Source organism: Elaeis guineensis, chromosome 1, assembly GCF_000442705.2.
Source record: "Elaeis guineensis isolate ETL-2024a chromosome 1, EG11, whole genome shotgun sequence".
In the NCBI taxonomy this organism is placed as follows: Eukaryota; Viridiplantae; Streptophyta; class Magnoliopsida; order Arecales; family Arecaceae; genus Elaeis; species Elaeis guineensis.
In genome coordinates, this window is record NC_025993.2 from 115,399,249 (window position 1) to 115,415,211 (window position 15,963).

Consider the following 15,963-nt stretch of genomic DNA (forward strand, 5'->3'; position numbering starts at 1 on the left):
GGGCTTGTATCAATCCATCTAGTTCTCTAAACCAATTTCTTCAGAAAGCAGACCAAATTCTATAAGTTAAACCATCATATTATCCCTTATATGTTAGACACATTTCCTTAATTACCATGAAAGAAGTCAAGTTTATCTTCGCCATTGTCATACCCATTTCTATTAAAATAACTCCACAATTAATTAACTTCCGCTGTTTAGTCTAAACACCCACTCATGTCAAAAATCCAAAAAATTTCCTCCTGCCACAGTAATCAAACCAATCCCTACGAAGAAACCAGAAAAAATCAAATTTTTTACCACTTAACTTTTCGTGTTTCATGGAATTTCATCCACCAATTTCTATCCTCACGGATCTGAAGCTTCCACAATTTAGAGATGCACATTTTTTTGGTTCAAGTTCAATATTCAGGATACGACGTACCTAGCTAAGAGTCTGACATTATTTTGACAACCCAAGTACTGCAAGGGAAGCTACAATGTTAAGATAATCATGATTTTAATTTGTAAGATAATCATGATTTTAATTTGTGGGACATTTATCTGACCAACGCGGAGCACCATTGATCTCCTAAGGATGATTTACACGAGTTTTGACCCCTAACAGTTCTAGTTTACAACCCAAGCACTCCCTGGAGGAGCATATCTGAAACTCTTAACCACATTTCTTTATTCACATGCCACCACATATGGTAAATTTGCTAGATTGCATAACCTAAAATATTTTTCATTTACTTCTATTATTTTTTGACCCTTGGATATTAGAAACAGAACAAAATCATTCTCGGAACCCATAATTCCCTAAACATATCCTTGCAAGCTCCCTTTCATCATTTGTTTGGAGATGATTGTATTCTTCAAAATCATTCCCTCTCAGTTTCTTTTCAAGTCATTTCCATAGCTACACTAACTTTTTCACTATGACAATACTCACATAAACACGAGCTCTGCAACAAACCTTCAAGCACAAGCAGAAATATACCAGCTAATACAGTTCTCATACAGTCACAGGCTGCACCGCGTTCAGCGAAAGAATTTCAGGGGATAAAACAATCTCCGAAATTGGACTGGTGAAAAACAGTTCTATCCAATGAATGACCGGAGTTGCAAAGAAAAGTCTAAACTAGGTATACATTTGAAGCCAAATACCTAGTTTACAAATCTATCACACGGGAAAGCTTCTGGATCCGGTTCAACAAGAAGTCCCCTTGCTTGATGGTGGCTTGATACAGAGCATTTTTGGCATCAGGTCTGTTGGTTTCCAGAACACCAGCAACTTTGTCAATCTTGCAATGAAGCTTCCCAGCTGCTATGAAACGAGACAATTCCCTGAATTGTACATTGGAGAAAAGTGAGCATTTCGAACTCTATCTAAAAAATAATAAGAAACATGTAAAGTTAATAGCCACTCAACTAAAGGCAGTTGGGGAATTTTAAAAAAAGCACGAAAACAACAAAAAGGAGATCAATCTCAAGAAGGGTGCAGGAACCATTTGCAATGCTCTTGTAACATCAATGGCATGTGCAACTCTGTGAAATGGTTCCTCTTTTTTCTTTTTTTTCTTTTATTTCCTTTTTTTTTTTTCTGTTGAGGTCCTAGAAAAGCTTAACATAAAGTGCTTTGATGACATGCAAAACTCCAGCAGATATACTTACAGATCTATAAAATCCACGGATACTCCAAATGCTGTTGCCATTGCTTCCATAGTTACACTTTTGTAGGACTCAAGGAACTGAGAATAAACTACAGTGCGAACTTCCCTCATGTAGTATCGAAAATGAGGTTGTAGATAGCGATCTAACTTTATCTGCTCAGTCAAGCCAGCTGAGAAGGATTTTGGGGGGGAAAAACAGTCAGGCATCATGATTGAAAACATCATATTTGTATACAAATTTAGGAACATTTTTTCATGCAATTTTGCTCGAGAAATACATAAGGGCACTTGATTCTAGTGACATCAGTTGCATAAACTGAATCATTCCAGTAAATAGACTACATTATTATAGCAGAAGGGACTGAAGGATGAAGAAGATATGGACAAAGAATTTGAACAGGCTGAGTTACATGGAGATGTGCACCAGGATTGCTGTTTGATAGCTGCATACCACTAGAAGATGACAGAAATATTCTGCACACTATCTGTAAACTTTTATCTAAGATTTTAAATCCCGTGGGATGGGGTTGTCCCGATTTTTCCATGGAAGGGGATGTGTCGCCATCCCATCCCGTCCCGACACTTGGAACAAAGGATATCCCAAGACATCCCAATCGGGACGCTAGGATGCTAGCGGGATGGCCCCTATCCCAACACATTGGATAGTACCCTCGTCCCGATATTCCGTGGAACATCCCACTAGGACTTGAATCCCTACTTTCATCATTCTTTGGATCTTACAATCAAAAAGAGAGGGGAATATGGAAGGTAAATGCTACAACGAAAATGATGCTGAGGTAAATGAGCAGTTGATATAAGACCATGAGATTAGACTGGAATAAATAAGATGAAGCATATATCATGTGTTATCGCTTATCATGAATAAAATGTCGAACCAGTCAATAAGAATTAGAGGTGAATGGATGTAAATGCCCCGAAGAAGTTACTGATGGAAAATATTAAGATCCACGACAACCTCCAGTAAACCTCCACTCCAGTTATTCACGTATTAAGCAAATCCAAAATAATAATAATAATAATTATAGTTCAGAATTAAGATATGAACGGTAACATTCATCACTTACAGAATGCTGAGAAAAATGACTTGTACTGGCAGCTATAAAGGGAGTTAAGAAACTCGGACAGATAAGGAATTTTGCCGATTACAGCTAGGATTTCTGGTGCGTCCACCACCTGTCACATATTGCATCAGAAATTTACTTTTCTTTCAATTTCAAATGACCAAATACATATGAAAAGGTTCTTCAAGACCTTTTGCTTAAGTGAGACTCTATCCAGTGATATAATGCTTGTGAGGACAGTGTAGAAGATGAATGTATCATAAGAAAAGAGCTCATAAGTTGTAAAGGTTGATATGGAATCCAAAAATAAATTTGCTGCTCTCTTAAAATTCCTGGTGGCCATGCAGTATAGGCCTTCATATACTTTTAACCGGTTCTTCCTCTCCCAGTCACCTCCCTCCTCAAACAAGCTGCCATCATTGTACAAAGAAATAATAGAAACGTTTGCATCATGTTTCACCAATAACAAAATAGTGCCAAGTAAATTTCAGCATAAAACTTTTAAATTACAATCTTACTTCTTAGCCTTGTCAATTGATTTGGAAATGAGATCAAAGTCCATGTAAAAGAATCCAAGCTGCAGTGTGTAGAACACCAAGTCCATCTTTTGACCCACAGCAACTGTTTTCCCTTCAGTTACTTTGAGCTGCTCCAATGCCTTTTCCTGCACAGAAAAATGATTATAAGCAAACACTAGTAATCAATGTAAGCAATTTTGGTATTTAGACAGTATCAGTATATACAAGCAATACAGAAATACCTTATCACCGATCCGAATGTAAAACAAGGACTTAGCCAAATGAGCTTCACGGACTTCACTTTCTCCTAGATTTTCTTCAGCATCCGCAATCCTTCACATGGAGAAAATAATGTTATTTGTGACAATACAACATAGTGCATGAAAAAAGTAATGCCGGTATCTATTTTAGGAAAGTTAAATAATTGGGGTACAAAAAAAACACTATGAGATCCAGCAATTAGACAGCAAAGTTTTATGTGCAGTGTGGAATGTGCAAAAACATCAGTTTCTTATAGAGAATGAATCATGATCATAGGTAACATCTTGCCTACACTAACTATTCTTGGGCTACTACGCCAGTCTTTCTGCACAAAGTTCCTGGATATATTTTAAGGATTATTCAAGTTCTTTTACCATGTATCTGTGATGAAAAAAAATCAGGAACTATTCCTTTTTATTGCCCTTACTTTTCTTTGACAATATCCTAACAGGTGGATGAGTCCATTATTGTACATCAGATGGACATGAGAAATTTCAGTTCCTAGTTGAGTTAGTGGTCTTTTAGTGACTCATATATGTTGGCAGCAGTAGTTGTTACCAGGCCTCCTTACTGGCTAAAAGGAGAACACTGCTGCTCTGGAAGAAAGAAAAAAAAAATGAAGGGGGCGAGTGGGGGGATGGGGAGCCAATCAGATATGAGATGACCTGATTTTAACCAGGGTTTTGATCTCTTTCTTTAACCATCCAAGAACCCATCCTTAAGACCTAAATCACTTCCTAAAGCAATCACGGAGCAGCACAATTCATGATGATTAGCCGCCACATAAACAACAAGATATGAGAAGGAGCAAATTAAATGACAGCAGATGTGGTGATAACTGGACTTAGGTTTGGATATTCTCAAGTTCAAATCTTGTGACCTGCTTATTATCATGAGTTAGATTGTCAAAATTAAATGTGTCTAGAATCGATTGTCAAAATTAAATGGGTCTAGAATCATGTAAAACACAGTTCTTTTTTCTTATTTTTTAAGTGTAATCATTTTACTTTCATAACATGTGCCAGTGAAAACGAATTAAGCAAAGTGACTACAGACTGAAGCCAAATCAAACCTTGAAATATTGGTTCCTCATTTTCCAAATAAATGCATGATTGATGATTGGTTCAAGAATGTTCCTGTGATAGCCCAGTCAGCCCAAACAAACCAAAAAAAAAAAATGATGAAGACTCCCGCACGGAGTCTTCTTCTCCCGACCGGCTCCTAATCGGAGTCGGAAACCTCACCGGAGAGGAGTCAAACTCCTCTCCTTTGGTTCTATTTAAAGGGAGACCCTTCTCCCTTCTTCCTACCAAAGAATCCCGGGCAAAACGGCGGCAATCGCCGGAAATTCCTCACGGAGACCCGTCCTTGTGCCATCCAATTTCTCGCCGGAAAAGCCTCGCCGACGTCGGAGGTAAGCTTCCTCCCCTTCCTCTCTCCTCCCCCTTCCTTCCCGTGCCGATGTGCACGCTCGCCGGCGACCGAAGTCGCCGGATTTTGTTGCGGAAGAATCTTCCTTTTTGCCGTTTTTCCGTCGCCGGTGGTCACCGCCGACCACCGGTTTGGCCTCCTCTTGCCGCGGATCGTCTCTCCTCCTGCCGACGGCCGCCCCACGCCGGCTGCGCCGCTGGCCGGCCAACCAACGAGGGGACCTCACGGTCCCCTGTTTCAGCCCAAAAGAAACCCACGGGAAAGAAGAGAAGAAGAAAGAAGAAGAAGAAGGAAAAGAAAAGAAAAAGAAGGAAAAGAAAAGAAAAAGAAAAAAAAAAAGAAAAAGAAGAAAAAAAATACAATAATAATGTAATAATAATAAATAGGATTTTCTCTTCTCTCTTCCGTGAAAAAAAAAAAGAAAGAAAGAGAGAAAGAAAAGAAGAAAAGAAAAGAAAAAAATTATTAAATTAAATAATAAATAATGATATAAATAATAAAATATGAGAAAGAGAGTTTCTCTCTCTTCCCTCTCTCCCTTCAGCCTGAACTAGTATTTTCTCTCTCTAGAATTGGACTTTCTCTCTCTACTTTCTCTCTCTAGAATTTTCTCTCTAGATTATTTCTCTCTCCTAAGATTTTTAGAATTTTGAGAAGAATGATGATGAATTTAAATGATCTTCATGATGGATTTTTGATCTGTGATCGTCGGACGGTACACCGACATCCACTTTGATCAGATCAAGTATTTTTAGATTTTATTTCTCATGATTTTATTGAATTATCCACATGATAATTTCAGCATGATTTGATCTGATCAAAGTGGATGTCGATGTACCGTCCGACGATCACAGATCAAAAATCCATCATGAAGATCATTTAAATTCATCATCATTCTTCTCAAAATTCTAAAAATCTTAGGAGAGAGAAATAATCTAGAGAGAAGATTCTAGAGAAAGAAAGTAGAGAGAGAAAGTCCAATTCTAGGAGAGAATACAGGGAGAGAGGGAAGAGAGAAACTCTCTTTCTCATATTTTATTATTTATATCATTATTTATTACTTAATTTAATAATTTTTTTCTTTTCTTTTCTTCTTTTCTTTCTCTCTTTCTTTCTTTCTTTTTTTTTCACGAAAGACAAGAGAAAATCCTATTTATTATTATTACATTATTATTTATTTTTTTTTCTTCTTTTTCTTTTTTTTCTTTTCTTTTTCTTTTTCTTTTCTTTTCCTTCTTTTTCTTTTCTTTTTCTTTTCTTTTCCTTCTTCTTCTTTCTTCTTCTCTTCTTTCCCGTGGGTTTCTTTTGGGCTGAAACAGGGGACCGTGAGGTCCCCTTGTTGGTTGGCCGGCCAGCGGCGCAGCCGGCGTGGGGCGGCCGTCGGCAGGAGGAGAGACGATCCGCGGCAAGAGGAGGCCAAACCGGTGGTCGGCGGTGACCACCGGCGACGGAAAAACGGCAAAAAGGAAGATTCTTCCGCAACAAAATCCGGCGACTTCGGTCGCCGGCGAGCGTGCACATCGGCACGGGAAGGGGAAGGAGAGAGGAAGGGGAGGAAGCTTACCTCCGACGCCGGCGAGACTTTTCCGACGAGAAATTGGATGGCACAAGGACGAGTCTCCGTGAGGAATTTCCGGCGATTGCCGCCGTTTTGCCCTGGGATTCTTTGGTATAAAGAAGGGAGAAGGGTCTCCCCTTTAAATAGAACCAAAAGAGAGGAGTTTGACTCCTCTCCGGTGAGGTTTCCGACTCCGATTAGGAGCCGGTCGGGAGAAGAAGACTCCCTCTTCATCATTTTTTTTTTTTTGGTTTGTTTGGGCTGGCTGGGCTATCACAGTTCCTGTATTTGAAAGACATGACAGAATAATGTGACTAGCTTTTCGAGGCATCTACGATGTGAGAAGACCGGAAATGTGGACTTGTTCAATACTGGAAACTAAACCTAAAATTAAGTGGAGACGAAGAGGAATCATTTCCTCTACAATTAACTTAAAAGCTAGATTGATATATTTTAGATTACTGCATTATGCAGAACTTGAATGGTATATCTATTGCATTTAATCAAGTTATTGAATCTCAAGAAACAGTTGCAAGGCAAGAGGCTTATCCCCACAAAAACTGTAGAAGGCCGTAGTTACTGTCTAAGCTACAAATAGGCCACTCAATGGTGCAAAACCCTAATGATGGAAAGTTCAAATCTAAGAGTAGAAGGTAATTGTAAGAGTGGGGACTTCAGGTTGAGATCAAACTGTATGCTCACTACTGTGCATGAAACTGTTTCAGGGGATCAAGCATGAATGATGGTTAACTAAAATCCTTAAAGAGTTTTAAGCATAATAGGATACAAATTTTTATTGACAAGATAGGGTTCTATGGGAGAACAAAGAAAACTAGGGGTTTTAAGAGTGTAATTTGCAGGTTGTTGATATCTGAGAAGTGAAGTGATAAAAGTGGTCCTTTTGGTATAATCAAAGAAAATTTGTGTTTTATAATTCTAGGTAGCATCTTCAGTCTGGACCTAGTGCTTAAACGTTTTTAAGTTTTAAAGATGCAAAGTCTTTCCATTTAAAGATTAAATCAAGTGCTAGAACAAAGAACTATATAAAGAATAAGTCATTATAGATTGATGATGGGAGCATCCTCAACATGACTGGAGCTCTATGGGTCCCAATCAAATCCTAGGTTGAGTCCTCTTGCTTTCTTGAGTTTGTGTCTGCTAGGACCTTGTTATGAGGACTTGATTAGCAGGAGGAAGTGCTAATGAAATAAATTGCTATATGGCAACATCTTAAATGTTTGAAAGCATAAAGTTGTGATGTCCAAGATTTAATTTCAGTCAATGTCTAAGATCATTACTATAGAAGGAAGAGAATGGCTGGCCACTTTGTGGAGTTAGTCTTAAACATGAAAAAGTGAACAAATCAAGGATAATATATAACAAGGACTCTATTAAACATTGAAGCATCACCAATGTAGGACTATCTCCAATGTAGGACTCTATCAAAAGCTGAAGATTATAGGCAATCTCCAATGAAGAATGCTACTTGCACAACTCTGGAAGATGATGGAAAGAATCAAACCCGACTCGGATATGCAAAGGATTTCTTTTTCCTCCCTTTTTTTTCAATTCCTTTGTAGTTCTGTCCCACTTTTAAGGAAGATGATATCCAATTCTGGTACAGATTCTACCAAATATAAAAGAATCTTCAATCTAAGATTCTACCAACTATGGAATACGATGAAGAGATTTAAGCTCCAGTAGAATCTGAACTACTTCTGTCCCATTTTTTTCTATTTTTTATTTTCTTCATTTTTTGCTGCATTGTCCTCCTTCACATGGTATGGAAAGTCTGTAAAAGCTAAAGAATGAAGTAAAATAGCCAAAGTGTTTCCATCGAACACACCAATTAGTTTTTAAAGCTTATCTTTGTTAATTTAGATTTTGTTAGGCTGTACTATATAAAATATCGATTTTTTTTTTAATATTTGCTTTGATTCCATGGAATTCCTTCCTAAAATAACTCACTACATTGGCTCATATAAAAGGCACCATGTTCTTTTTATATTACTCTTCCATGTTCTACTATAGAAAAGGTGTAAGAACTCCCTTCTTCCTCTTTCTAACAAGTTCTAATGGGAGTATCAACATCTCTGCTTAAGGTCTCATTCCGAAATCATGGTTATAACTTATTATGCTCACCAAGCTAATCAATCTCCAGAAACATCATCTGTCTCATCACCATCAACAATTAATAATGACCCCTGAGACCAGACCTGCCAAACTCAATTGCCAAAAACTGCTTCCATGCCTATTTAGAATGCTAATAGATTGTGCTCACTCATACTTTCTAATAAAAAACTAAAAATTCAGTTGGACTTAGAGCTGCAATTGACTATATGTTCATCTTATTTAGTTAAAAAAGTGCCATTATGGTTGGTTATGGTGCTATGTCTTATAGCAGTATATATGACCCAACAGTCAAACAAGCAAACATATGAGTTGATAGTTTGTTAGTGCATGCATAAAATTTGCTTTGCTCTTGGTTTGTGAACTAAAGTTGTTACTTCTTCACATATTGGAAAGGGCAAGAAAAGGCATGGGCTATATCTTAGTAAGCCAGATATCAGCTGCCCGTGATCATATTTACTTTAGTTCAGCAAAATCCATCCAAAAATAACTTGCTTTTTGTGAAGCACTGATTCACAGTCCTTGAATGCAGAAGTCATGGCATGTAACATGCATCACAGCTGCCTATGATTACAGGCAACTGAAAGCTATGATTATCCTAAATATAATCCATATGGTTTGACATCCATGCAGATCCCTACCAGACCATGAAGAATGAGCAAACAGAGTTCACAAACCAAGTGCAGAAAAATTTTATAAATAAACATAGTAGTATACTTTATTTTATTGAAATAAAAGAGACCATGAGGCATCATGACTTTAAGTGAACTAAGTTCTAATTTTATATTAAAGTTCATGGTAATAGTGGCAAAAACTTAGCACTAGTACCATAAGATAACAAATGCATGGAATGCACAGCAGATTTTGCAGCCGCTGGCCGTTGGTTACCAACAACCAACCCTTGCAAGGCTGGTCCCAAGGATCATCTTGTTGATTGGGGACTGTGGCAAGTTGAGAAGGTAGACAGAATAATTCATGGCCAAAATTGAGGGGACAAGACCTAATGAAGATGCATTGCACACTTACTTCCATTGATGGGAAGACTTGCACCTAGTTAGGGCTAGAAGACAATGGGAAATAAAATGGGAATATGACAATCTCTATGCATAAAGCCTATGGAGTGAAATATTTCAGTAACAAATTTTGTAGAGTCAAAAGGAAAAAAAAATGCATATGAAAAAGATTAAAAAAATATAGCACAACTTGATACAAAAGGAAATAATGAAGATAGGAATTAGGCATAATGGATCTGCAGGGAAAGGGATCAGTTCTCCAACACCCTATTTTAGCTTTTATGTACCATTTAGAAGCGAGAAATAGGACACATATAGAAGAAAACTAAAAATGAACAAAAAGAAACAAAATTTTGGGCTTTATTATCTCCACCATCTCTATTCCAAGTGCAAGAATATAACCTTAGTTGAAGATCAACTTCCATATTTCATAGAGTCCTTGATTGGATATCATGCTTCATGTGGAATCTTCTAGACTCCCTTACATTAATTGGAGATCATCTTCTACAAAGTGGGAAAAAACTAACCAAGAAAGCTAGGGTACCACACCAGCCTTCCTTGCCTCATGGCCATACCATGCGACTGATGCTAGCCCCTAAAAAAGCACAATGGGAATATAAGCCAATAATCAAGTGTTCTTTGAGTCAACAAGGTTTAACAGACCAAAAATACCCTCTTTCCTCAAACCCTGAGAAAAAGAAAATCATTCCCAAATATGCTTGCCCCTCAAAGTCTCAAATCTTTCTCTTCTGAAATTCCAAGTATCAGCGAGGCAGAAGTCTTGAAGCATGACCTTTGCACATTTCATCAAGGACTTCAAAAAATAAGAGGGTTCCAATCAAGGCAGCAATCCAGTATGAGTACTAGGTTGTACACTATAAAGTGTCCAAGCAGAGGAGGTAAAGGAGAAGCAGGTGTCTAAGAAAGAAGAGTGGATGCTCAAGGATCAGACCAAGGAAAAGGCAATGCATGTCTTCCAAAAGATTGATGTGAAGAAGGAAATTCTCAAGATGGTCATTTATGTCCTATCTAGACGTCCTAGTTCTGGTGAAAGATTTTTTTTCTTGGAAAGAAGGTTAATGGGACTCAATCTCACCCCAACCGGTGGCTCACTTTATGAAGATGGCATAAGCATGGTTAAAGTCCTCTTGACGCTTTTTTTTCCTGGTTTGTGGCCTAACTCAACAATTAATCAAATTAAAATCTATCTACGATGAAGAAAACATAAGGAGGTCACCTGTGGAGGAGGCATCTGAATCAATCGATGTTGGAACACTTTGAGCTATATTGGCTTAACAAGATGGAAATGAAGGAGAGGGAGAGGTTAATGAGTTTTGTTTGGGAGTTTTTGTGAGATGAATTAGTTAACAAGAGGGTATCTTTCATTATGTTAAACCTTATTAACCTTTCTTGTCCTTTCTTTACTTAGAAATTAATGACTGCCTACACCATACACTCTAAAGCTCCTTAAGGGTGTGTTTAGTGTTGCTTCTGCTTCTTAAAAAAAATTTTGTCACAAAAGAAGAAGCCGAAGCTAGATTTTCTAGCTTCTCCTAAAAGCACTTGTTTAACTCTTCTTGTAGAAGCACTTTTCAGATATCATTACCAAACCCTTATTTTTCTGGGAAAAATATTCTCTGAAAGTTGTAGAAACACTTTTCAGATATCATTACCAAACCCTTATTTTTCTAGGAAAAATATTCTCTGAAAGTTGCTACGGTATTTTAAAGCAACAACAAACATGTCTTAAATTCCCATAAATCTGTTATGTGAATAGCCAATAGGTAAAAGATATATAATTTGAAAAATCTCAGATTTAACATATAAAATCAACAATTGCCTTTCTTTCAGATTTAACACACACACACACACATATGTATGTATGTATGTATGTATGTATGTATGTATGTATGTATGTATGTTATATACATACATACACATACATACATACATACATACATTACATGCATGCATGTATGTATGTATGTACTTATTAAATACAGTGGTGAATGGTTGCTAGGTCTTGTCTTCATGATTTCAGTACAAAAGTAGGGCATGGATACTGTTTTCTAGTGGTAGCTTTCTGACTTCTATAGAAGGTGTCCAAATGCCCCTTATGCTATTACATGGTGAATATGCAAGTGACTACATAAAGGCACTAGAAATATATAGGCTAGGAGTTAAGCATCACTGAGTCAGAGGAGGAAATTTCAGCATCATCATATACAGATATGACTGATTGTCAATTTAAAGGAGGTTTGCTGATTTCTTGAGCATTCCATATCAAAAGAAATGACAATCTGCTAGTGACCAAAAAAAAAAAATTTCCATCATTTGCAACTAAAAGAATGTTTTCGGATGATAAATAATAATAAGAAAAAAGAAGTCAAATATTTATCTCAGAAGCTAAATTTTCTTCCACCATTCAACTGCTGACGTTGACTAGAAAATAGCAAATAGCAAGTGAATCAAAAAATAAAATAAAAAATAAATGAGAAACATCCTGATAACTTTTTTTTTTTTTAACTTCCATAAGTCCCTTAGTCAAATTAAACAAGAAAAAATTCTCAGTTTTTTCAATTCGTTTTATTTTCTGAGAAACCAAACAAAAAATAGCGTCTTTCACACTTCCATCCCAATTAAATATGCTCCACTGCCATGATCTCTTTCTGTCCAATCAACGCAGTAAGAGATCTTTCTAGGATGCCTAAAAGGCACACTCTGCAGGCATCAAAATTCGATTTTTCATAGCAATCATAAACATGCTACCCTAGTTCATTACCTTAATAGGAACACTATACAATGACAAATATTTTAGGCTTCTTTTTCCTCATAAAAATTTTAAAACAAAAACCCAACCTCCTTCAGAGTTCCAATACATTACGAATTCATCATAAAAACAAACGTTTGTTTAATAATCACCAATCCATAAATCAACAAAAATTTACAAAAAAAAAAAAGAATAACTTAACAAAAAATTAGGGAAAACACAAGCCCTACGGTAGGGAGAAGGGGTCTTACTTCTCGTCAAGCTTCTTGAGCTCGTCCTCAATCTTCCTCCTCATCGAATCGAGAACCCCGGCGTCCATTTCCAGCACGGATCTGGCGGCGAGCGACTCATAGAGCGAGGCCATGTCTAGGGTTTCCACACAAGAGGATCCGGTAAGCAGCAATATCGGCAAATCAGGGGAAGGGAAAGGGGCAGAACCGGAAGAAGGGTAGACGGGCGTTACCATGATCCTTGACGGCGACGAAGACCTCATCGCGAAGGCGAACCTTGTCGATGTCGTCGACGTCATGGTGGGCGAGGAGGAAAAGCTTGTGGGCGAGAGCCAGGTGCGGCTGCTGACTACCTTCTTGCTCTTCCATCGCCTCCTCGTTTAGCTTCTCGCTGCCTCAACCCTTCCTCCGCCTTCTCGGCCTCCTTGATCTCTTGTGTCCTCTGCCTTCCTGGAGCCGACTTCGGCTGCCTTCTATGTTTTCTTGCGGTGGGAGCTGCCTGCCACGAGGCTTTCTTGTGGGCCGAAACATTAGTGAGCTAACCCAAAGTTTTGTTGGATCGGATTTTGACATAGGTTGAGCCACATTTGGTGGGGTGAGGTTGCATGCATGTGTATTATATATATATATATATACGCGTGTATATTTGTCAAATGATGTTCTCATTTGATAGTTGGACAAGTTCTTCATCGGGGGATAAGTGTTTCTTATCATTTTAGTCTGTTGTTTAACCAAATCAAAAAATTCTCTTTCAATACATTCCTCAAAAAATCCGATTCATACTAATTCTTCCCCCAACCAATGAAAAGATGTTGGCAGAATTGCCAGCATATAAAATACCCCACTTATTTCTCGAGAAAAAATAAAAAAATATATTTAATATCATTCGATTGAATAGTTAGCTCCTCATTTTTTGAAGAAAACCTTGTCATCAATTGATTTTCTTTTATAAAAAGTAGACATAAAATAACAAATCAAATTTATTTCAAATAGCTATCAATTATATCTTGCTTCTTCTTCGGAGAAAGACAATCAAACAATTCTCAATTATGATCCTTATAGATTAGATCATCTGTATAGGATATAAAAAAAAACTCCAGATATTTGCTATCTTTTTCTCTTTTTTTTTTGAATGAGATCTCAATTCTAAATATGATTTCGTCAAATATTTTACAACTAAAAACTCTCTTTTTTTCTAATTCGATTCTTCCACTACTGTGAGCTGCGATGAGATTCAAATATGATATACTTTTTATTTATTGAGAGAACCCAACTACTCTATTGTGGATCTATAAAATAACTCTCAAGAATCTTTTTTTTTTGAAAGATCCACCTTTCTTTGAACACCATGCACGGTGCAGAAAACCGCACACCGCACACAATGATTGGATCACCTGCAGGGTTGGGGAGACGGTGGGAAAAAAAAGGATGATCTCTGCACGAGGTGTGCGGTTTTCTGCTCCCCACGCATGGTGCACAAAAAATTACTTGTTGGAAGATACAGGAGCAAAATAATAAATCTATTGGCATTGGAAGACCAAAAAAATTTTTTCAATATCTCATTTATGGATCCATATATATGTGTGTTGGTCGGGTGGTGTTGTATGTATGTGTATCCATATATGCATACATTTGTCAAATGATGTTCGCATTTGATAGTTGGACAAGTTCTTCACTGGGACCGGTATTTCTTGTCCTCTTTGTCTATTGTTTAGGGAGGGGATGGTTAGACTCCAAAATGAAAATGAGAATGAACAATTTTTATTCTAGTTGTTTAGTTAGAGAATGTTGCATTATCATTTTGATTTTCAAAAAAAATGAAAATACCTCAATTTTTTCAAACTCAATCATTATTTTTTTTAATATTTAAATTTTATTCTGATTCCAATCATGAATCAAATACTTTAGAAATATGATCATTTCAATTCTCATTCGGATTCCAGCCCTGAACCAACACCCCCTATGTTTTGAGAAGCTGGCAGCTTTTCCTTTTCGCTTCTATTGGTTGGTTTGGCTCAAGTTTATTTTGCGATATGCAGGCCTGCAAAATGTTGCAAGAGCTCCGGTTCCCAGCCAGCAACGGAAATGTTGATATTATATTTAAGTGAAGAAAAGAGATACCCTGTAGCGTGTTGCACTGGCTGGTCGCCACCGCCGTCCAGTAGGTAATGTTTTATTCACTACCCCGAAGAATTATACCTCCAGCACAAGTAGACACCTCGCATACAAGAAAAGAGCTCTGGCCAGTGTCATGTGGGTAATGCTTTATCCACTGCACCAAAGAATTGTACCTCCAGCACAAGTAGATGGATATCTGGTATACATGAAAAGAGCACTGGATTTCCTCTCTCTCTCTCTCTCTCTCTCTGAGATTAGGGGTGCTAATCCCAAAAAAAAATATTTATGCTTAGCAACTTTAAAACTGTAAGACATAACCCAGGCTTGGCCAGCAACATGAATCCTCTTGTCCGCTAGGTCTTATTGTTAAATGCAGCGAGAATGTGAGATGCTTTGGGACTTTTTATACGACATGCATACATCACTCAAGGTTGATACCTAAGAACTCATTTCTAGCGCATTTTGTGGTTTCAGCTGCACCTGAAGCTCATCACCTAATCACTTGGTCCCAAAATCAAAAAGGAATTTAGGGAAAAAAAAAATCCAAAGTTCCATCATCATCATGAGCTCGATTAATATGCATTTAGAGGCCAAATAGAATGTATATGTGCTGCATGCTGTTTTGCAGGTTCACATACACCATGATCACGGCGTGCAGAACGGATCATACATGAATGTTGATCGCCTAAAATGATAAGATTAACCGACAGTTTTATCTAAGGTCCATTTGATTGGGATGATCAAATTATAGAATAACTAATAATTCATGAAAATTATTTATTAAAAAAATAATATTTACTATATTTTTTAAAAAAATTATTTCAACAAATCACATCGAAAAAAATTACTACGATCGAAGATAATCTTATATAGAAATATAATTTATAAATATATCATTCAATATAAATATTTTTTAATACTAAAATAATATTATTATCTTCAATTAATTTTTATTTAATGATTACAATCACATTGTCCTTTGCATAATGCCATATTATCTTTTTTTTTTTTTTTATTGAATAAATTTAAAAAAACACCAAAGCAAAATCAATGATTACATATACAATTTTATTTAAAATATTTTTACTAAGCATGAATTACATCACTTGAAAATTTATCCAATATTAACCCCCATGATATTTATTTTATCTTCTCTCTCTGAAAAATAAACATGAAACCCATCAATTTTTTTACTCT

The 15,963-nt window shown here is 36.9% G+C and overlaps 1 protein-coding gene across 1 annotated transcript; it reads right to left on the bottom strand.

The window, feature by feature from the left end:
• Nucleotides 1-948: 948 nt before the first annotated feature.
• Nucleotides 949-13,132, bottom strand: LOC105038726 (26S proteasome non-ATPase regulatory subunit 6). Its single transcript, XM_010914589.4, has 8 exons — nucleotides 12,882-13,132; nucleotides 12,670-12,784; nucleotides 3,498-3,588; nucleotides 3,256-3,401; nucleotides 2,928-3,147; nucleotides 2,741-2,849; nucleotides 1,657-1,825; nucleotides 949-1,329 (listed from the first exon to the last, which is right to left on the bottom strand). The coding sequence occupies exons 1-8, from the start codon at nucleotides 13,015-13,017 to the stop codon at nucleotides 1,155-1,157; spliced, it is 1,161 nt and encodes a 386-aa protein (XP_010912891.1). The 5' UTR covers nucleotides 13,018-13,132; the 3' UTR covers nucleotides 949-1,154.
• Between the last annotated feature and the right edge of the window lie 2,831 nt (nucleotides 13,133-15,963).

Bases quoted from the DNA above. Each gene is read 5' to 3' on its own strand.
- LOC105038726 (XM_010914589.4), bottom strand. From the start codon at position 13,017: ATGGAAGAGCAAGAAGGTAGTCAGCAGCCGCACCTGGCTCTCGCCCAC. The intron at 3,402-3,497 runs GTATTTCTGTAT...TTTTCTGTGCAG, and splicing joins ACATTCGGATCGGTGATAAG to GAAAAGGCATTGGAGCAGCT. The intron at 1,330-1,656 runs GTAAGTATATCT...TGTACAATTCAG, and splicing joins TCCGTGGATTTTATAGATCT to GGAATTGTCTCGTTTCATAG.